Source organism: Saccostrea echinata, unplaced genomic scaffold (assembly GCF_033153115.1).
Source record: "Saccostrea echinata isolate AGI-Se365-2 ecotype Australia unplaced genomic scaffold, CSIRO_AGI_Sech_v1 ptg000002l, whole genome shotgun sequence".
Taxonomy (NCBI): domain Eukaryota; kingdom Metazoa; phylum Mollusca; class Bivalvia; order Ostreida; family Ostreidae; genus Saccostrea; species Saccostrea echinata.
In genome coordinates, this window is record NW_026889751.1 from 15,615,468 (window position 1) to 15,639,285 (window position 23,818).

General features: G+C 34.7%; 1 protein-coding gene across 1 annotated transcript in view; it reads right to left on the reverse strand.

Annotated features, from left to right (window-relative positions):
• The window catches only part of LOC133173466 (1-phosphatidylinositol 4,5-bisphosphate phosphodiesterase beta-4-like), a 154,042-nt gene that overhangs the window by 117,004 nt on the left and 13,220 nt on the right, over window positions 1–23,818 (reverse strand). Inside the window, exons 2-6 of the mRNA XM_061308455.1 lie at window positions 22,363–22,475; window positions 17,372–17,452; window positions 10,716–10,781; window positions 1,966–2,103; window positions 384–463 (exon numbers count right to left, since the gene is read on the reverse strand). Coding sequence (XP_061164439.1) covers window positions 384–463; window positions 1,966–2,103; window positions 10,716–10,781; window positions 17,372–17,452; window positions 22,363–22,446 — 449 coding nt within the window. The 5' untranslated portion in view covers window positions 22,447–22,475. The remainder of the gene's footprint in view (window positions 1–383; window positions 464–1,965; window positions 2,104–10,715; window positions 10,782–17,371; window positions 17,453–22,362; window positions 22,476–23,818) is intronic.

Here is a 23,818-nt window from a genome sequence, read left to right on the forward strand (position 1 = left end):
AAGGAAAAATATATACCTACACACACTGCTGCTGATGTAAAGTGTGCGAACCCTTGTGGCTCATATCGTCGCTCTGATTTTCAGACTTTTAAGATGATAATGCTGATATCATTAGAAATATATTCTGACAACAGAATGTATCCCATTGGTAATTTATTAATAAATCGAGAATAAAAGATGACACGAATAATAGTTGGTTTACAATATTTTGAAAACTTAGGTTATCAACATTGCAGGAATTAATGTGATGTCCTTCACCCCTCCTGCTCTGAGTCATTATTTTGATTAACATAGACCAAGTGCTTAAAACTCTCAATTTGAAAGCTGTTAACACTAAATAACAAAAGTATACATACTTTACACACAAATAAAATAAGACCTACTGTTTTTTCAATGATGTCATTGGGCAGATGTTATTTGCTTTGGTGTTGGGCGTTAGTTTTCTCAGGCATTCATACCAAATCTGTAAAAAGAAAAGTATATTTGACACTCAAAAAGAAAGCTAGAGGTATTATGAGCAACTTTTATGAAAATTATGAACTTCCAGTGTTCCTCCATTGCTAGATAAGGCCTGGAGAAGATTTACACATTTTTCTGCAAGTGACCTTGAACTTGTACAAATAACCCTGGTTAAAGGCCATGACATACTGTTAGGTCATACATAGGGCTGTATATTGAAATGAAAATTTTAATACAATTGCAACCATATTCAATATTTCAAGACGTTCAATTTTTTTTTTCTGAAATGACGTATCAAATAACAAAAAAAAGCATTAAGGTATGTCTGCTCACTTGTTTGGACAGAACCTCTAATATAATAATTATCAATTTCAATTTAATTTTTATTATAATATATTTGAATTAAACAATGTTAATTATGCATTTTAAAACCTGCTCACAAAATTGGTAAGAAAATGAGCATACACTGTAAAGGTGGGATGATACACGGATACATACTGATATTTCCTGCTAAGATACATGCATTGAAATATTGGTAGGAAACGATACACGAACTATCAAATAACTGAAAATGAAGAAAGTAATTGATTTGAAAAATGGTGACAGGTAAACGAACTTCACTGCTTACGAAGGGAAGAGATAATATTAATATAGGAAACACGCTTTAGCACTAGATATGTAGATATGGGGGAAACATTTTGACTTTTTAGCATCCTCAGAAGCGGGACAAGAAAGGTTGACAAAAGTCTAGCAGTTTGTAAAGCATGTTATATACAGAAAGTATCTTTTCCATGACTTGGGATATTATTATTTATTAGTGCCCATCTGGCACTAACAGCTCGGAACAAAGGGTGGATTCTCTAATTTTCATTAAAAAGAAGTTGAAATTTTGAAACAAATTGTGCATAAATTTTTGTCCAACTCCACTTGATTATAGACTTTTAGCAATTAATAATTATATACAGTGATATTGTTTTTAATGACTTTATTATTTATAGACATTTGGCGATATGCATACATGCAATATTGTTTTTGTGAATTTTTAGTCAATGAAGTTGCTGAACTGCAAGTATTAATTTCAAAGCACATGTGATTTGATATAAAATATTTTGTTGATTTATTATCAAGAAGATAAATAAAATACTAAGTTTATTATAATTTTCTAATTTATAATAATATTGAGATACATGTATCATATCATGATACATGTATCATGATACATATACATGTATCGAGATACATATTGTATCGCAAGATCAGTTCAGTATGTGTATCATCCCACCCTTAATACAATCACAAAAGTGAAAACGCCAGAAATACTCAAGCTGTAGAAGTAAACCAGGAAGTGTCATGAATATTCTAATATGACATAAGATGTTGGGTTCAAGTTTCAACAAGTTTCTCAGTCCAATCGAGTTCAAGATAATGAGGTTTGACTGTACTTGATATATTTGGCTCAAACGAGCTAAAAAGCACAGGAGTACAAAAACATAATGCATATTTTACCCGTGCAGTATCTGGGTCAGCAGCTATCATTGGTGTGTAATTGATGTTGACTAGGTCTAGTCCACTGCAGATTGTCACAGTTCTCCATTCCAAATTACCATTACCTCTCTGTTCTATTTCAGCATAAGTACGGGGATCCTGTTACAAAACATACACAGAAAATCATGTCGATTCATTCGATGCTTCCAATCACTTGAAACTTCTGGTACAATGCACTAACATGATGATGTGACTGACTAGCAAACCTGGGTTTCTTTTTTTTGTGTGAATTCATGCACAAATTACTTCGAATTAAACTTAAACTTTCATATCAATAAAAAAAAAAAGTGATAGAAACGGAATATATTGCAGAAAATGAACTCTTTTTAAACTGCCAACAGTTCATGTCGTACCTTTAGCTCGATCGATCTTCCGAGCTTCTCTGCAAACAGACATTCTATTTTATAGAATTTTATCACACTTTTTCAAGGTTAACTTGTTGTCTACTTTAGTGCATTGCTTGTATTCTCTTTTTTTTTTAATCAAACATTTATGTGATAAAGATTATTGATAGGTCAGACTAAAACAACTTCTACTAATAACAAAGTTGACAGTCCGACTTATCTGACAATGACAATTCAAACGTTATTCCATAAACCTCAATAACAAAATCAGGATTTGAACTTTTTTGCTTTAAGTGAGTGTTCGGTATTTTAAATTTCAGCATTCCCTCAGGACAAGCTTGATGACTTGTTTAGTAGCCCAACCTCAATTTTTAGTTGTCCTCGGGCTAGCAGGCTACCAGTAGTATCAAACCCTGATTCATATGATGTTACCCTCAGCATTAGAAAACAAGAGGCCCATGGGCCACAACGCTCACCTGAGTCAATATGGCCCTGTTGTTCTTCGTCAGCAGATTTTCCTCCTATATAAAGTTTTGATCGCCTGTCACCAAACTTGAATCTATACTATTTGAGGATGCTTACATATCAATGTGACTCATCATGGCTTTGTTGTTCTTGAGAATAAGATTTTTTAAAGATATTTCCTATACATGTTCTATTGTAAAACTTTGATCCCCAATTATGGTCCCACCCTACTACTGGAGGATGCCTTGAACAAACTTGAATCTACAATACCTGGATGCTTCCATTTCAATATGACTAATCATGGCTTTCCTGTTCTTGAAAAGATTTTTAAAGATTTTTCCTATATATTCCTATGTAAAACTTTGATCCCCCATTGTGGCCTCACCCTACCCTCAGGGGTCATGATTTGAAAAAATTGAATCTACACTACTTAAGGATGATTCCATATTCAATATGACTAATCGTGGCTTTGTTGTTCTGTAGAAGAAGATTTTAAAGATTTTTTCTATATATTCCTATGTAAAACTTTGATGACCCATTGTGGCCCCACCCTACCCCCGGGGGTCATGATTTGAACAAACTTGAATCTACACTACCTGAGGATGATTCCATATCAATATGACTAATTGTGGCTTTGTTGTTCTTGAGAAGAAGATTTTAAAAGTTTTTTCCTATATATTCCTATGTAAAACTTTGATCCCCCATTCTGGCCCCATCCTACCCCTGGGGGTTATGATTTGAACAAACTTGAATCTACACTACCTGAGGATGATTCCATATCAATATGACTAATTGTGGCTTTGTTGTTCTTGATAAGAAGATTTTTTAAGATTTTTCCTATATATTCCTATGTAAAACTTTGATTCCCCATTGTGGCCCCACCCTACCCCTGGGGGTCATGATTTGAACAAACTTGAATCCACACTATGTAATGAAGGTTTCACATAAGTTTCAACTTTTCTGGCCCAATGATTCTTGAGAAGAAGATTTTTAAAAGATGACACCAAATTTTCACCAATTCTTAATTATCTCCCCTTGGAAGAGGGCATGGCCCTTCATTTGAACAAATTTGAACCCCCTTCACCCAAGGATGCTTTGTGGCAAGTTTGGTTGAAATTGGCCGAGTGGTTCTGGAGAAGAAGTCGAAAAATGTGAAAAGTTTACGGACGGACGGATGGACAGACAGCTAGACAGACAGACAGACGGACTACAGACAAAATGTGATCAGAAAAGCTCACTTGAGCTTTCAGCTCAGGTGAGCTAAAAACACTAGGCAATGGGTAACATATCTACCATGTTTAGACCTATCAAGGTTATTTAGAATTTTGGTTAACTGCAATTTGTAAGTTTTCTATTCAGTTCAGTATGTTTTTTCTGGATTTCAATTCTTATCTGTATTTTTCATACTCAGATCCTCCATTGTTAAATGCTTTCCAATTGGGTAATGTACAAGAAGGCTAACTAAACATGCTATATATAGAATACATTTATAGTAACACAAGAGGCTCATGGGCTACAATGCTCACCTGAGTCACTTCTGTTTTTCCTCAGCATTCCTTATTTCCCAATATATTCCTATGTAAAACTTTGCTTGCCCATTGTGGTCCCTCCCTACCTCAGGGGCCATGATTTGAACAAAGCAGAATCTACACTTCCTGAGGATGCTTCTATTATAATGTGACTAATCATGGCTTTGCCATTCTTCAGACGACGACGATGACAGACAACGGACAAATTTTGATCAGAAAAGCTCACTTGAGCCTTCATCTCAGGTGAGCTAATAATATATTAGGAACTGCACTATTAACTGGTCAGATTTCTGAAATATGTACTTGACCTGGATTTATTCATAAAAGTAAAGGTAAAAAAGCAATATGAGAAAATTAAAGATGACTTTAAGTTCTCAACATCTTTGTGATATATGTGACAACTGGTCAGCTGTTGCCTTTTGAAATTCCTCCTTGGTTATTATGTTCAATAAAGAAAATTAAATTCCAAAAATAAAAACATTCTGAATAATATGTTAATGGGATATTCAACAGATTTTATTTTGTAAAATAATGTTTTTCAAGAAATAGCAAGTTATTTCACTTGGTGTCAAGGAGTTGTGGATCCCTGTTATTTATGTCTCTGCTTTTATTTCCTGAAAAAAGACTGCGTAGAAGATTAAACTATTACTGTATGCAAGAACTGAAAACCTAAATCCAGTATATCTTACTAGTCCTAAAAAGGCAAACACTTCACAGTAAAACTTGTTTAGTACGTACATGGATGTAGTGAATTTACTGATATAGCGAGTGTTTTTTGATCCCCGACAAAATTCTTAACATTTACGGTTATAAAGAACTTATTTATAAAGAGTTTACAGATACAGCAAACTGATTTTGTCTTGTAAAGGTTAAAAATTTCAAAAATTACACCTTTTATAATGACTCTTTAAGGAATCAAACTTTAAAATATTGTGCTGACATTATTTTTCATAAGAATTCATATTTCATCGCAAAACTTCCATTCTCCAAGGTAAGTTTTGTATAGCATACTTCCATTTACATATTCAGTGGTCATACTAGAAGGAAAAAATGTATACATGTATTGCCAATTCCCTATAAATATTTTAATGATTTTTTTATAAGGATATAACAAATTAAATTCAAAGGTCCCCTGGACTACCTTATGACTGAGTTTTACTGAATAATGCTCATATATAAATAAATTTAATAAAAGTATTTTCATCAGAAATAATTTAATTCCAAATTTTCAAATATTAAACATTTTAAAGAAAAATGAAGAATGTTCTATTCAAGATAGAATAAGGCTGTGTTTGGTCCCATGATTTATATGGATAAAAAATATTGGAGGAAAAAATATTGAAAAAGCGATTTATGTGTAAGATGCAAAAAGGTCATATCAAAGGTCATATCAAATGCCAAAATAAGCATACTGACCCCCATTTTCTATTTTAATTTTTAATTATGCTATGTGACAAAAAATGTTCAAGACTTTTGATAGCAGGATACAACCTCCTTAAGAACCCTCTCAACAGTGCTAACTGAAGAGTTCTGATTTTGTGGTATTTTCACGCAGTTAAAGTAGATCTATATTCACACTACGTCATTAACAAATAGTAAAACTGGAACCACTCTTCCTTTTCCCGAGATGTGATTTTTGAACTACATTGGTTTAGCTTTTACTCGGCCTTTTAAATATCCGGTAATGATTTTGCTATAAGTCGGTCTGGTAAAAGAAAGTGTAAAAGGAAAAGAATGGAAAAAACTTAGGTTGACAGAGACATGATGAGGTAATGAAGATATAACATACACGATAGTTCTGTGGATTAGAATGTGCCGAAAACATGGACCATGACTGTCCATGAGTATGCTAGAAAAGCCGATGCGAGAGAGACAGTCAAAGACTATTGTCGGTGGGCAAGGCAGGGATTTATCAGCCTATTTTGGGAAACGCCATTTTTTGGGAATTGGGAAAAAATTATCGGCAATTTGATGAAATTGGGAAAAATAAAAAATCTTGCTTACATCATGTATTCAGGTGTAGTTCTTTGAACATTTCAGCATGAACTCTAATTTGGGCAACCAAACAGACAATTAAATAATTGTTTCAACTTCATCATACACAATCAATTATGAAAAATAGACTAACAAAAACTAAATTTGACTCCAATGAGTATAAAGTATTTATACAACTTAGGATAGAATCTGTTTCTGGAGATTATAAACCAGCTCCTGCAAAATGTTGTACTAATTAAGTGCACATTTTCTGAAAGTCCCCTTTTAATATGTAAACATAGGTAATCAGAGATTACAGAGCTCACCTCAACGAATGTTGTCTTTAAGCAAGGCAAAGTCCCACACTAAACTAATAATCTAGTAGTGTGCATCCCTAGATGCAACATTTATGCAATTTTGGTCTGATAGGGCTTGCAGTTACTTGAGAATGGACTTATCTAAAAACTTTAAACTAGTCACTCATCCAGAAAATGTAAGTCAAATCCAGCATCTGAAGGAAGTTTGAGAGTGTTTGTCCCTTGATGCATCATCCATGCAAGTTTGGTTCAGATAGGCCTTATAGTTACTTGGAAATGAGATCTGCTCCAAAAACTTTAACCTGGTCACTCATCCAGAAAAAGTAGGTCAGATCCAGCATCCAAAGCAAGTCCAGTAGTGTACATCCTTAGATGTATCATCCATGCAAGTTTGGTCAACATAAGGCTTACAATTACTTGGAAATGAGATCTGCTCCAAAAACTTTAACCTGGTCACTCATCTGGAAAATGTAGGTCAGATCAGCATCCGAAGCAAGTTCAGTAGTGTGCATCCTTAGATGTATCATCCATGCAAGTTTGGTCAATATAGGGCCTATAGTTACTTGGAAATGAGAACTGCTCCAAAAACTTTAACCTGCTCCAAAAACATTAACCTGGTCATTCTTTAGCTGAAATTGCAGCATCTGAAACCTTGACTGGTACAATGAAACACAGTAGAAGCATCCTCCATGCATCTCTGATTAATATAGGGCATAGGAGTATTTGAAAAGAAAACTGCTCAAAAAACTTTAACCTGGGACACCGACACCGGGGGTATTACATAAGCTGCCCCAACTTCGCTGAGGTGAGCTAAAAATGCACAGAAAATATTTTTTTTATCTGAAAAAATGCCTACAGTTCTTACCATTCACTCATAGATCAATTGAGTAGGTGGAAATAACTTAATAAATCTAAATTATTACACAATATCATCATTTTCAGAAAAACGGAGGAAATTCAAATTAAAAGTCGGCGCTGTTTACAGTGTTTTTAAACGTGTTGTGGCTGTAGCTTTGCTAAATAAGTTAAATATAGGAAAATTACAAGCAAATCTGACAATTTTACTTAGTGTTTTTCCAAGATATTTAAACACAAAAGCATTGTTCACCAATTGGGAAAAAATACTGCCAAATTGGGAAAAATTGGATTCATTTTCAATTGGGAATGGGGCCGAATTTCGGCCCCTGAGAAGGTACTGATAAATCCTTGCAAGGTGAAGTTAATACTGATAGCTCGCAAAAGAAGGAATTTGGTACGATTTGACAGCAACAACTTTAATAAATTTCATTATTTCAAACATCAAAATATTAACTTTAAACAAATAAATTATCATTTTATTGACACATACAACCCAAACCCCAACGCCCCTCCCCTGGCCCTGCAAACCCATCGGATTAAAGCACAATGCAAAAATATCTTTTTAATAGAATAGAAAGAATAGTAGTAAATGAAAATAGTTGATTCACTTGCAGCACACCAACTTTCTGTACCTAGATCATCCAGTTTGCCAGAATTGGTCAATCACAGTCAGATTCATTGTCTCTATAATTTTACTGACGAATGGTATATTTCTTTTATCTAAATCAAGGTGAATTTTACGGACAGTGGGTATTGGATGTGCTTAGTTATTGTTTTACATATGTAAACTTGATAAATACACTCAAACTTTGAATGTATAGTAAAATGTGGCAAGATATTATTTTTGGGAGAAAAATTTCATGGGCGTCCCTATAGTGCAGAGCTTATACCATGAAAAGTAACTCATCAATGTATAACTTTTTTAGCTAATTCTTTTTCCAAGATGTTACTTTGTAAAAAGAAAACACTTCCTCAAAGATCGAGTCCATAAAAATATTTTAAAATGACCCAGATTGACCTGTGCAGCATTTTTTCTCATGTTACATTTTGATATGTTAGCCCGACAAAGTGCACATACTTATAATAATTTACCTCAAACAATGATAAAATATGGTTTAATAACATGTTTCTATTCTGAGTATTATAGCTTGACTGTGTAGATTTTAATTCTTATTTCTTGACAAATTTGAAGACAGGTACATTTTCTTAAGTTTCAATTTTTGACGTTTCAGGGTATATACTACTGAGAGGCAATAGCAGAAAAATAAGCATGTTGACATATTTTTACTTATGTCTCCATTGCTGGAATGTATGTCTATGTTATAAAAGCAAGTTTTTCAAGCTTGAGCTCATTTAGTGCCGAGTATAGAACTACCTTAAGAGAAATCTTCCTCTAAAATCAAATAAATGAAAATATGCAGTGTATTGCTCAATTTGGAATCAATTCAAGCATTCAACATTTAACAGGCAAAGATAAATTAACTGAATACTTTATTAGCAAGTATTTTCCCCTAAAAAGTAAACAACAGTGATTTTTGTCCATAGATACTTTATTGTCTTTGAACATTTTTTTCTGAGGGTATATGCCAGGTACTCTATGTTGTAATTGGAATAGATAAGCTCATTTTTTACACCTTTTTACAACAAAATGTTCTCTATGTCCAAAAAACATTTTGCTTAGGCCATCTTTAAAAATATGTTTGCTTGCCCTCTCCCAACTCAGGATAAAAAATTTGGGTCAGTAGGTAGGGGGATTTCTTTTTTTTTTTATCAGGAACACTTGGGAATATGTTAAAATAGTTTTTAATGAGATGAGAAAACTTCTAAACGAATAAAAAAAATTGTTTTCTTGAGGTTAAAAACAGTTTTGATTCACGGCATTTTGAGTAGTTCTGGAGAAGGCAACCAAACAATTTTTTAAAGGTGGCCTTAGGTGTGTGGCAATCAGATGGGTTCGATCGCCGGTGGCCAGATAGCTCAGTTGGTAGAGCACCTGACTGGAGAATCAGGGGGCTCAGGTTCGAATCCCAGTCTGGTCCTCTGCATTTTTCTTCTCTCCCATTACATTTGGTGCCGAAACCAGGATGTGACAGGTGAAAGACCTGCCAGGGAAGAGCTAGGGGTGGTGTCTTCGGGGGCTGAAGACTTTTAAGGAGGGAGGAATGTGGCGGTCAGACAGGTTCCATCACTGGTGACCAGATAGCTCAGTTGGTAGATCACATGACTGGAGATTCAGGGGGCCCGGGTTCAAATCCCTGTCTGGTCCACTGGATTTTCTCCTCTCCCGTTACAGGTGTACAGAGGATCGTTAATAGCCCTTTCAAAATTGGCGCATAAGCACTTAACAACGCTTTGTGATCAGAATGTTATAGCTTTGCAGGAGTTCTGGCATATATTGCACGATGTCTCACATTCATTGATTGTGTTTTGGTGGTCCCATCAAGTCTCCTCAAAATAGTGGACATGCACAATATTCAGAATGTGATCCAAATTATCACAATCTTACAATGTTTTGCATACTCGCAAGAGTGATGCACGATTTTTAAAAGTCGTAAGATGAATCGCAGCTGTGTGTGTGTTTAGCGACCATGAGACTGTTGCTCAACGTCTCGTAATCTTGCAACGTTTTACTATTATCATTGCACGATTTATCAGCTTCAATTTGCCATGCTTTGCCACTAGTATATATACCCTGTATCTTCTTGGGTGGCATCTTCTCTCGCATTCAACTATATCAATTGAGGAGCATCGGAAACGAAAGTATAAAACCTCTCTCTGACTAGCACGAGCATCCGTACCATGGAATGCACGATAGCACGAGCACCTCAGGTTTCATCGCATTAGAGCATTTTGGATCGTCCGATCACCTGATCACTCGCGCGATCCTATTGCATTATCTTACAACACTCGCTTTCATTGTACAACAGTCGCATACAGATGCAAAATATATTGCAAGATTTAATGCGTCTGCATCCCACAATGGTCGCTCTAGATCATGCAAATTTCATACAAATACTTTTTCATTTGTGATTATTTCGGCAACAGTTTACGATCCAAATCAAAATATTTTGGTCACACAAATATTTTGTTGCTTCTGCTCATGCACCATTTGTGAAAAGGTCTTAGAACATAATGACATGCTATTTTATTTTTATGATCTCAAAGTCCCATGAAAATTACATTTCTCAAATTTCAAAACTTCAATTTTAAAGCAGAAAACTTACATTTATTTTAGGAGCCAATCCTAAGCGAATGTCATTAACCTGAGATATTTCCAGGACTTGGCCATCCTAAAAAAGATAAGAGGGATAATATTCAGTTAAAACAATCTGGTAATTAGTTTATCATTATTAAACAAGAAGCCCAAGGGCCTAAAATGGCTGTTCTGACGAACAGCACAACAGTGTCAATGTGACCTATTTCTAGTTTGGGAAATCTTGGTGCTGTAAGGCACCAAAATGCATCAATTGACAAGGTTTGATAATTCTAAGCCTCTTAGTGTGTAAAATATTTTACAATGAAAAGCTGTTAAATTCAGGAAGTAGGACATTGTAAGCTACTTTTTGAATGGCACCAGATGCAATTAAATTAAAAATTTTTGGTCTCCTTCATTCATAGCTATATGCTAAATTTCTGCCATTTTAAACAAGAAGCTGATAATATTCAAATGTTTACAGAAGATGCAAATAAGATTTACAGGAAGAGAAAGCAATAGATCATTCAAAAGACTCGAGTGATGACCTAAATATGAAGGGATATACCAATGCTGCATTTTTGGAATAACTTATCAATCCGACTGATGCTAATTTGTCCTTCCCTGTCTGGAGGTTTTATTCAAGCAGAAATGAATTCCCTTCACCCGACACTTCCTGTTTAGTTTAGCTGAAATAATATCCATTGGTTCTTATGAAGAAGTTAACATTGGCCACAACACTCACCTGAGTCCCTAAGGCCCTGCTGTTCTTCATCAGCAGATTTTTTTCCCCTATATATTCTTATGAAAACTTTGACCGCCTATTGTGGTCCTACCCCTACACCCAGGGGTCATAATTTGAACAAACTGTTACACTACCTGAGGACGCTACCATATCAATATAAATAACCATGTCTTTGCCATTATTGGAAAGATTTTTACTTAAATATTCTAGTGTAAAACTTTCATTGCCTTTTTTGGCCTCACCCTACCCACCGGGGTTATGATTTGAACAAACTTGAATCTATACTACCTGAGGATAAATATAATTTGGATTAATCATGCCACTGTTGTTCTAAAGAAGAAGAGTTTTTAAGATTTTTTTCCCTATACTGTAAACCAACTATTATTTGCGTCATCTTTTATTCACGATTAGTCCGTTTAAAATCAATCCGCTAAAATTAATTTTCACGTCTGAGGAAACATTCTCTACAAACACAAAGCAAAATAAAACTTTTGCGGCGATTAATATTCGCGTTTTAAAGAAGGTGGTGAAAGTCGCAGATATTTCTCGCACGCGAATAAAAGTTGGTTTACAGTATTCCAATGTATACTTTTTGTATGGTTTGGGCCATGGATATATGAGTGGGTAGCTCAGTTGGTAGTGCACCTGACTAGTGATGCAAGGGTCCAAGGTTCAATTCCTGGTCAATTAAGACATACATTTTCAACTTTCATATTACATAATTTCGTGCTATTGACCACCCTTATACTTGCAGGTGAAAGTCTTGCCAGGGGCTAAAAGAACTTGGGTTGTGTTTTCCGGGGCAAACACAATTTACATGATTTAAATAGGAAGAAATGCATTGGTTAAGGCCGTGGATATCTGCCTGGATAGCTCAGTTGGTAGAGCACCTGACTAGTGATGCAGGCTTCCCAGGTTCAATTCCCAGGTCCAGCCATACATTTTCTCCTTTCCTGTTACATTTTGATCATCCATTGTGGCCCTACCCTATCCCCTGGCTCATGATTTGAACAAACAAGAATCTACGCTACCTGATGATGCTCCAGTATCAATAGGCCTTTTCTGTTCTTGAGCAGAATATTTTTAAAGATTTTTTCCAATACTTGTATATGCCTTTGTTTGATTGTCCATTCTGGCCCTACTACCCTGACACCATATCTCATGATTTGAACAAACTTGAATCTCCACTATCTTCAGGATGCTTCCAAATCATGCCTTTCCTATTCTTGAGAAGAAGATTTTTAAGTCTTAGAGGTATAACAGAGCACTTCCAGTAAAAATGACAGAACTTTCTGAAGTTTTTAACATCACCACTTGTCGTAACACACTGCACAAGTCTTATGACTTACTGACCATGTAAACAAGCATGGCACTTTGTCAATACCGCTTAATAGATGTTGGCATTAAATATGTACTCAGAGCAAGAGAAAAATAAGTCATCAGAGAAAAGAACAAATGTTATCTTTATAGGAAAACATTTTTGCACAGTTAATTCTCAATAAACTGCCGCCTTTATCAGGGCGGTACAATGAATTTGGCGATGAATTGAATTTCCCATCTTTTGGGAAACAAGAAAGAGATACCGTTCTTGGAAGTGTTTATATTCTTGTTATTCTATTAATAATTTTATATTTCAAAATTTGAAAATGCTTCAAATAGTTTTTTTTTTACATATAATAATTTAGTTTTAAAACAAAATACACTATTATAAGATAAATACATGTACAGGCATGTGAATCTAAACATCTGATATTTTAAAAGAAACATGCTGTGTCAACTGTTGTCATCCATTGCTAATAGTATGTAATAAGAATTCTTGTAAATAAATTTGTTTATGGCATTATTGTTGCTAAAATTTTCGCAATTAATACGTACTGTATTACTATTTTTATAGCAAGCTTTGCATTGTTTGAAGTAGGAATTGTCAAAACAATATCATTGTCAGCTTACTTTAACAACAACAGCTTTCGTTGCGAAGCCATGACTAAATTAATTTTACTCAACAGAAAACAAAATTATAATAACTGTACAGTTGATGTTAAAAATTATTGTTTATTTAATATTTTATTGACATGTACCTTGTCTGGTTTTACAAAGATGATCTAGACAGCGACACTTAATTAGCCGCTTCACTGACTACATGCACCTGTGGCGGTATATCGAGATAATTGACACTTTGAAATAGACGTCTGTAGTGAAAACAGGATGGCAGATGGCAGTATGTGAATTTGGCATTATAAAGGGGAATTTTGTATAGTAGGAAAAACGTTCAAGAAAAATGAGGGTGTTGTTATTGCGAGATTGGTGATGAATCAAATGGCCATAATTCAAGAATTTCATTCTGAAAATTCTGAAGTTATGTAAGACAAAATGCTGTTAAAGTAAATTCATTCATCAGGTTTTCCAACTTTTAAAAATAGCACACATCTCTTGACACATAAAAAAACATGAGGTATTTCTTTCTTTAAAGCGACGTAACTTATTAACATTATTTCATATTGCAGTCTGTGTGATTTCTGCTTCATCCATGAAATCAAATCCCAATAATCCAATAAGTTTTCCTACTAAGAAAATTTGAACCCTCAAAATGTGTGATTTCACAATATTCCTATGTATAACTTTGACCCCTTATTGTAGCCCCATGCTACGTTTTGAAGAAACTTGACTCTACACTGGCTTTTTGTTTCTTTTTTGTCGTTTAACGTCCCTCTCGAGAATTTTTCACTCATATGGAGACGCCCCACTTGCCGATGGAGAGCTGTAAATTTTGACCTATACTCGGCACTCAGGGCCATTGAGTAGTGAGGGACCTTTTTTGTGCCAGCATCTACTGCGACACAGGACATTGCTTTATACGGTCTCATCCAGTCTCCATGTCCCACAGTGGGATTCAAACCCGTAAGACGTAAGTTTCAACTCCTTACTCCAGAACTCTAGAACAGACGCTCTACCACTGCGCCACGCGGGCAACCTACACTAGGTAATGAAACTTTAACATAAGTTTCATCTTTTCTTGTCCAGTAGTTCTTGAGAAGATTTTTAAAAGATTATATAAAGATAAAATTTTCAATAGTTCTTCATTATCTCCAATTGAAGAGGGTTTGGCCCTTCATTTGAACAAACTTGAATCCCCTTCACCCAAGGATGCTTTGTTCCAAGTTTGATTAAATTGACCCAGTGGCTCGAGACAAGAAGATGAAAATGTGAAAAGTTTGACATAGATGATGATGACAACAACAACAACGATAGACACAGACAAATTTTGATCAGAAAAGCTCACAAGAGCTCAGGTGAGTTAAAAATGTGAAAAGTCTACAGGCAACATACAATATATGGACAGAATGACACTATTGACACTTTGACTAGAAAAGCTCATTTTAATATTTAGATCAGGTAAGCAGTTACTTGAAATGACCATAAAAACAAGAGGCCCATGGGCCACAACACTCACCTGAGTCAATATGGCCTTGCTGTTCTTCATCTGACATCAGATTTCTTCTCCTATATATTCATATGTAAAGCTTTGATTGCCTGTTCTAGCCACACCCTACCCCCAGGTGCCATGTTTTGAATGAAATTGAATCTAAACTATCTGATGAGGCTTCTATATTCATATGACTAATCATGGCTTTGCTGTTCTTGAAAACAGAATTTCAGAGATGTCTGCCACCTTACTTGGGGGGGGGGGGGGGGGGGGGGGGGGCATGATATGAACAAACTTGAATCTACACTACCTGAGGATGCTTCCATATCAATATGACTAATCATGGCTTTGTTGTTCTTGAGAAGAAGATGTCTAAAGATATTTCCTATATACATGTATGTTCATTTGTAAAACCCATTATGACCTCACCCTACAACTGGAGGATGACTTGAATAAACTTGAATCTACAATACATGGGGATGCTTCCATATCAATATGACTAATCTTCTTTCATTGTTCTTGAAAAGATTTTTACTTTTCCTATATACAGTCAAACCTGTATTAAGCAGTCACCTGCGGGAATCATTAAGAGTGACCTTTATAGAGAGGTGACCTTTGAATAGAGGATCATCTTTTTCAAGAAAAATTCTTTTCCAATTTAAGTAAGTTCTGTGTTTTAAAATACTACATCATAGAATATTAAAGAAAGATGTTTAATAAGACATCAATGGTCTCACTAAGTTTTTTTTTTATAAATTTTAAATAGTACGTCTCAAGATTAAGTTCAAGCTAAATTTGATGACTCCAACAAAAATATATTGAGTCTAATAGGGCATTGCATTATCCTTCGTCCAAACAACTACAAAACTTTCTATTATTATAGAAATTATCATGTAATGTCATGAATTAAATATGAGGTATTTTTATCTAAACTGTATCTAAAAAAACATGTTTAATTACGTATTAAACTTAACAATTGTATGTTTAAAAATACATAAATCATTGCATAATAAACATGCAGACAAGTCATATGTACTCTCAGTTGATCCAAGCAGTGCACAATACAAATTGATATCAAATTCACAGGTGTTGTGAGCAGTGAAGTGTGACTAATCAAGGTGAAAATCACGAGATAATCAGGACACATTGTGTATACAAAACAGTTAATTAGGGTATCTACAAATAATACGTTTCCTATGTGTCAAAAACTGCCTGCCATGCGTTTACACAATAACACCTATCTGAGTTGGGCATGCCAAACGTGAACTAATAATTAGAAAACACCTTAATATTGTATCCATTAATAGATAAATAAGAATGCGTTTCTTTTTTAAAATATCACTCAGAATTTTTTAAATCAGATTCCAATTCTATAATCTAAGATTCTCATAAGTTCGTTTTCCTGATAGCTATTTCATTCATTAGCACCCTTGTTTGAGTTTTGTTAAAAGAATAAATAAATTATCCAATATTTTAAATGGTTTTAATTAGGCCAATTTTTTTCGATGATCTCGCCACACTAGACTAATTATTTACATTAGTGACAGTAATTGGGAGTCACCTGACTCTAGATCTGGTCACGTGATTGGACAAAATGGCCGCTATATACGAGGTAAAACGGCGATTTTACATGAAATTTGATGACCGCTGATCGGGTTACGCAGGTGACCGCTTAATAGAGTTACATTAAAGGAAATAAAATGACCGCATAGGACAGGTGACCGCTGGATAAAGGTGACCGCTATGACAAGTTTGACTGTATTCCTATGTAAAACTTTGATCCCCAATAGTGGCCCCATCCTACCCCGGGGGTCATGATTTGAACAAACTTGAATCTACACTAACTAAAGATGCTTCCAAATCAATATGTGTTGTTCTTGAAAAGAAAATTTCTAAAGATTTTTCCTATAAATTCCTATGCAAAACTTTGACCCTCATTGTGGCCCCACCCTACCCCAGGGGTCATGATTTGAACAAATTTGAATCTACACATCTGAGAATGCTTCCATATCAATATGACTAATCATGGATTTGTTGTTCTTGAGAAGAAGATTTTTAAAAGTTTTTTTCCTATATATTCCCATGTAAAACTTTGATCCCCCAATGCAGTCCCACCCTTCCCCCCGGGGCCATGATTTGAACAAACTTGAATCTAACTATGTAGTGAATGTTTCACCTAAGTTTCAACTTTTCTGGCCCAATGGTTCTTAAGAAGATTTTTTCAAAAGATGACACCAAATTTTCACCAATTCTTAATTATCTCCCCTTGAGAGAGGCCAAGGCCCTTCATTTGAATAAACTTGAATCCCCTTCACCCAAGGATGCTTGTGGCAAGTTTGGTCGAAATTGGCCCAGTGGTTCTTGAGAAGAAGTCAAAAATGTGAAAATTTTACAGACGGACAGACAGATGGATGCCAGACAAAATGTATCAGAAAAGCTCACTTGATCTTTCAGCTCAGGTGAGCTAAAAATAAATGACATAAACATGGAGGATTTTCAATATGAAAAGAAATCTTACTCGATCTGTGCTTTGCCAGTTGATGAAGAATCCATATTCATCAACCTTTACAATACATTTTGGCTCTAGAGTAGCTGATTCCTGAAAATAAAGGCACACAATATAACATTACAAACCAGAAGTCTCTGACAAGACTGTAGCTCTACTGGTTGTACTTATAAAGGAAGATAAAAGTAGCACTTGGATTTGAAACTTTGCAACAGCAATAAATAGAATAATGATCCTTGGTTTAGTCTCTTTTAGTGGCAAGATTTATTGCAATCAGACTAAAACTGTAGGAGGAGTAGCCTTTTAAAACAATTCTACAGAAATTTGGATTTAAGTAACCATGGCAACATCATTCAAACAAAATCAAAAAACAATAACGACAATTATGTATCTCAGTGTATTCTACTTGTAATTGCCAAGTTATACTGAAATCAGACAAAAGTGTAGGAGAAGTAGCATTTTGAAAGTATTTCACAGAAATTTCTATATTTGTAACCATGGCAACACCGTCCTTTTGAAATCAAAAACAGATAAACAGAATTATGTATCTTATTATAGTCTACTTGTTTGCCAAATTATATTGATATCAGACCAAAACTGTAGGAGGTGTAGCATTTTGAATGTATTTCCCAGAAATCTCAATAATTAGTAACCATGGCAAAACCCAGGGTTCGACATTCACGCTCGTCACCTCGTCATTTCCATCCCGGGATGATTTTTGACGACCTGATTTTCAGTCTGGCTCACCCAAATGACGACCTGGGACGAGTTGGGAATATTCAATAATGTTTAATATTTCAAAATAAACTTTATAAGGCCTTGAAAACATTGTTTCCTGTAACCCGACCGAACATTCAAATAGCAGCCTCGTGGATTTTTCTTTCTGCCAAATCTGCGTTTGATCAATCAGCTAATGTAATTTTTACCAAAAGTATTAAATTAAGTTTTATTTGAGATATAAAATATGTCAACCTAGTCAACAATCACCATATATATAAAGAGTAATGATCATTATTGTAACATCTAGCATTTCCCCCAACAACTTTCTGATGTCTTTTATGCTGCTAGACAGCCATGTTGGGTGTCCACTGTAAACATCACACCTGGTTAATTCAGTCCAGGGTTGTTTGACCCCCCTTTTTTTTAGGCCTTTATGGTAACAGGGTTCTCACTAGGATTTTGCTAACTTGAGTCCCAGGACTCAAGATTTCTGAGAAGGTTGCGTCCCAGCTAAATTTGATGCGTCCCAGAATAATTATGTTGAGTCCCAACTAAATTATTGCAGTATCCTTCCATCCAAACATCAATAAAAATCTTTATCATTTTATCAGTTTGTTTACGCAATATTAACATTCAAGTATATAAACTGGTAATGCATTCAAGCCATATTCTAAAATACACGCGTAATCAGTTGCCATAAAAATTAACTTGGTGTTTATAAAGCTAAAATTAACTGTTGCATAATCAACTAGTAGCCGAAAGTTGACTATACAATCACAGGTGTCATGTGCAATGAGGCGTAACTAATCCTGTCGGTCGTCTGCACTGGGTGAAATTCACGAGATAATCAAGCCGCATTGTGTATACAAGCAGTAATTATGGTTTCTACATGTAGACATTCAAGATTCAAAAGTGTTTTTTTTTTTTAAAAAAAAAGAAGAAGCTGCAGTGTGTTTACAGCTGTCGGAGTTTGGCATGCGACATTATTATGACTATGGACTAATAAACATGAAGTATCTTAATTATGATCAATCCCTGTTTAAAAAAAAGAGAAATAAGTACAAGAAAAGTTATTTCTTGGATGAACTTTATGATAAATACAGGAAGGTTTCGATTAAATATTTCTTTGACAAATCCTAATATCTAAATTCCCCGTTTTTGAAATTACCCGAATTTTCTCGCTAACGAGGACGCGTCCGATCATGAGTCCGCGGACGCATCGATTTTAAGAACCTTGCGTCCCAAGTAATTTTGCTGCGTCTAGGACGCAGATTCTTGCGTTAATGAGAACCCTGGGTAAGTAAAAATGAATGTTTTAAACTAGAAACTTTATTTTGTGTCAATATGTGGTGAGGTTGTACATTAGCCAAAAAAAAAAAAAAAAAAAAAAAAAAAAAAAAAAAATCCCGACCTTCCAACCCTTGATTTATTGGGAATATTACAGGAAACAAACATAATTTTTTAAAGCCTAATTAGCATTCTGATTCTGCTTATTAATATTTGTTTCTTTTTTTTTTTGTTTGATAAAATACTGGAAGAAAGCTTCTGACATTCCAAAAATGTCTAGTTTACATTTTATAATACAAAAGCACAACTTCTGTTATCTTAACAAATTTTAAACAATTGCACATTTTTGTTTCATTTGATATTTTGTTCGGGTGACCTGAAATTCATTCGGGCAACCTGAAATCAGTGCCAAGGTTGCCTAAATGGCGAGACCAAATTTTGATGAGTGTCGAACCCTGAAAACCATTCATTGAAATCAAAATCCGATATCGAAATCGATCCAAAAATCAATCCAAAATCGATGAATGGTGTTGCCATGGTTACTGAAAATAGACATTTCTGTGAAATACTTTCAAAATGCTACTCCTCCTACAGTTTTGGTCTGATTTCAATATAACTTGACACAGAAGTAGACTACACTAAGATACATAATTCTGTGTATCGGTTTTTGATTTCGATGAACGGTGTTGCCATGGTTACTAAAAATAGAAATTTCTGTGAAAAACATTCAAAATGCTACTCCTCCTACAGTTTTGATCTGATTTCAATATAACTTGGCGCGCAAGTAGACTATACTAAGATACATAATTCTGTGTATCGGTTTTTGATTTCGATGAACGGTGTTGCCGTGGTTACTAAAAATAGAAATTTCTGTGAAATACTTTCAAAATGCTACTCCTCCTATAGTTTTTATCTGATTTCAATATAACTTGGCACACAAGTAGACTATACTAAGATGCGTAATTCTATATATCGGTTTTTGATTTCGATGAACGGTGTTGCCATGGTTACTAAAAATAGAAATTTCTGTGAAATACTTTCAAAATGCTACTCCTCCAACAGTTTTTATCTGATTTCAATATAATTTGGCACATAAGTAGACTACACTAAGATGCGTAATTCTTTATATCGGTTTTTGATTTCGATGAACGATGTTGTCATGGTTACTAAAAATAGAAATTTCTGTGAAATACTTTCAAAATGCTACTCCTCCTATAGTTTTTATCTGATTTCAATATTACTTGGCACACAAGTAGACTATAATAAGATACATAATTTTTTATATCAGTTTTTGATTTCAATGAACGGTGTTGCCATGGTTACTAAAAGTAGAAATTTCTGTGAAATACTTTCAAAATGCTACTCCTCTTACAGTTTTGGTCTGATTTCAGTATAACTTGGCAAACAAGTTGACTACACTAAGATACATAATTCTTTATATTGATTTTCTGATTTTGATGAACATTGTTGCCATGGTTACTAAAAATAGAAATTTCCTTGAAATACCTTCAAAATGCCACCCCTACAGTTTTGGTCTGATTTTAGTATTACTTAGCTCACAAGTAAACTACACTAAGAAACATTACTCTCTGTACCAGTTTCGGATTTCGATGAACAGTGTTGCCATGGTTACTAAAAATAGAAATTTCCTTGAAATACCTTCAAAATGCTACTCCTCCTACAGTTTTGGTCTAATTTTAGTATAACTTAGCACACAATTAGACTACACTAAGATACATAATTCTCTATACCAGTTTTGGATTTCAATGAACGGTGTTGCCATGGTTACTAAAAGTAGAAAATTTCTTGAAATACTTTCAAAACGCTACTCCTCCTACACTTTTTGTCTGATTTCAGTATAATGTGGCATACAAGTAGACTACAGAGATACATAATTGGTGTTATTGTTTTTTGATTTTGTTGAATGATGTTGCCATGGTTACTTAAATCAAAATTTATGTAAAATTGTTTTAAAAGGCTACTCCTCCTACAGTTTTAGTCTGATATAATAATAAATTTTGCCACAAAAGAGACTAAACCAAGGATCATTATTCTGTTTATTGCTGTTGCAAAGTTTCAAGTCCAAGTGCTACTTTTATCTTCCTTTATAAATACAACCAGTAGAGCTACAGTCTCGTCAGAGACTTCTGGTTAATACTAGTATCAAATAGTTAACTGCTCTGAATTACAACTCTTTTTATAAGGGGGTAGAAAATCTTATTCATTGAAACCAAGATTTAAAACATCAGATTTTAAATAATCATGGATATGGATAAATGACCTTTTCAAGTGATCTACCAATTCCATAAATTACAGTAACTACTGACTTCCTGTCATAGGTAAATATTTACATCCTCTGAATATTTTCTCCTTCATTTCTAAAGAAAACAATTGCCATTTATCACTTCATGAACAACACTAGGCATATCACCTGTACAGGTTTCTTGATCAGTGGCTGTTCCATCAATGAAACATACTATGTTGTACATATCAATAATACAATAATTAATCCAACTTTAAATTATTATTTATACAGATATAAATATAAACAATAAAAAGTCTTTCTTTGGTTGTTAGTATGGGAATTAACGTTGCAGCTATTGCAGAAAAAATTTACATAACCCGCTTACATGAGTTATGTATTTTCTGCAACAGTTGCAACATTAATTCCCGTACTAACAACCCAAGAAAGATTTCAACGTTATCTTGAATACGATTGAACTGAGAAAAAACTTTGAGATATCAGAGGATTCGAGATGTTGAGGTAAAAATACGTAAAGAATTAGTAGTTGGAACTTCCAAATCACTTTGACATATCGGATCCATGGTATACGAGATGTCGGTGTTTGAGATACCGAAGTTCAGTTCAACTGTACTTTTTTCCTTCTGATACTCAAACATGCTCAATTAAAAATTATGCAAATTTCTTCTTGTTAATATTCATTTTACCAGTACATTTGTATTCAATTCAACAAGTATTTTAAATAAAAACATACCTCATCCCATCTGTCAAACACAGCCCCCTTCAGAAGAACTTCTGGCACAGGTATTTGCCACTGGAAATCAGTGACTTTTGCCATAGGTTAAGCGTCTACTCTGTACAAACCATCTAAAATATATCATTAATTTACTTTAATATTTTTAATTGAAAACTAAATAATTTTATACAAATCTATTGTCTCACAAGCATGCTATCCATTTAGAAAACGATTCACTTCAAAATAGACCACAACAGTTGAAACTCAATCCAAGTCTTCCTCATAAAACAAACAAGAAAATGAAAAGCAAGGTCTGCATGCATAGCAGAAACAAAAAATTTGCAGCATTATAATGAATTACTTAGCCCTCCCCACCCCCTTCTTGCAAAAGGTATGTTGTTTAACGAAGAAAACCCCCCACTTTAGTTTTCTCTCATGCTTATGGATTATAAACAATGTGTAACATGTATAATTTATGATTGACATCTCTAAACCTAGGCTTACTTTGTTAGCTAATGCTACCAGCCTACAAAATTGAGGGCCAGGAGTTCAAATCTGCAACTGCTTGCATTACCAAAGTTTGGTCCCTCCATCTTCACCGCCCCCCCCCCCCCCATTTTTTTTTTTGGGGGGGGGGGTTAGTTTAGGGGGGGTTCAATAAAATCATAAATAACTTAACAAGATTATAAAATTTAACCAGATAATCTTCAGGTAACAAGATTTTGAAGAGTACAAGTAGTGTTTTCATGGTTTTTAACATGTTTGGATGCTGGATTGAACAATGTTACTTATTTTATTCTAACACTGGGTGTTGGTGCTATTGTTTATTGACAAGAATGAAACTTTTGCCCAAAAGAAATAAGAGGCCCATGGGCAACAATGCTCACCTGAGTAACTTTGGCCTTGCTGTTTTTCACCTGATTTCCCCCCCCCCCTCCCCCTTGTAGTACTTATGTGGCCCCGCCCTAACCCCCAGGGTCATGATTCGAACAATATAGAATCCACACTACCCCAGTATGCTTCCACGTAAGTTTCAGCCTTTCTGGCCCAGTAGCTCTTGAGAAGAAGATTTTAAAAGATTTTTTCTACATATTTCAATGTAAAACTTGGATACCCAATTGTGGCCCCGCCCTACCCCCGGGGGTTATGATTTGAACAATTTAGAATCTACACTACCCCAAGATGCTTCCATATAAGTTTCAGCCTTTCTGGATCAGTGGTTCTTGAGAAGAAGATTTTTTAATGACCCCACCCAATTTTTGTCTTTTCTTGATTATCTCCCCTTTGAAGGGGGCTTGGCCCTTCATTTTAAAAATTTAAACTCCCCTCTCCCAAGGATGCTTTGTACAAAGTTTGGTTAAAATTGGCCCAGTGGTTCTTGAGAAGAAGTTGAAAATGTGAAAAGTTTACAGACGGATGGACAGACAGACGGACAACGGGTGATCAGAAAAGCTCACTTGAGCTTTCAGCTCAG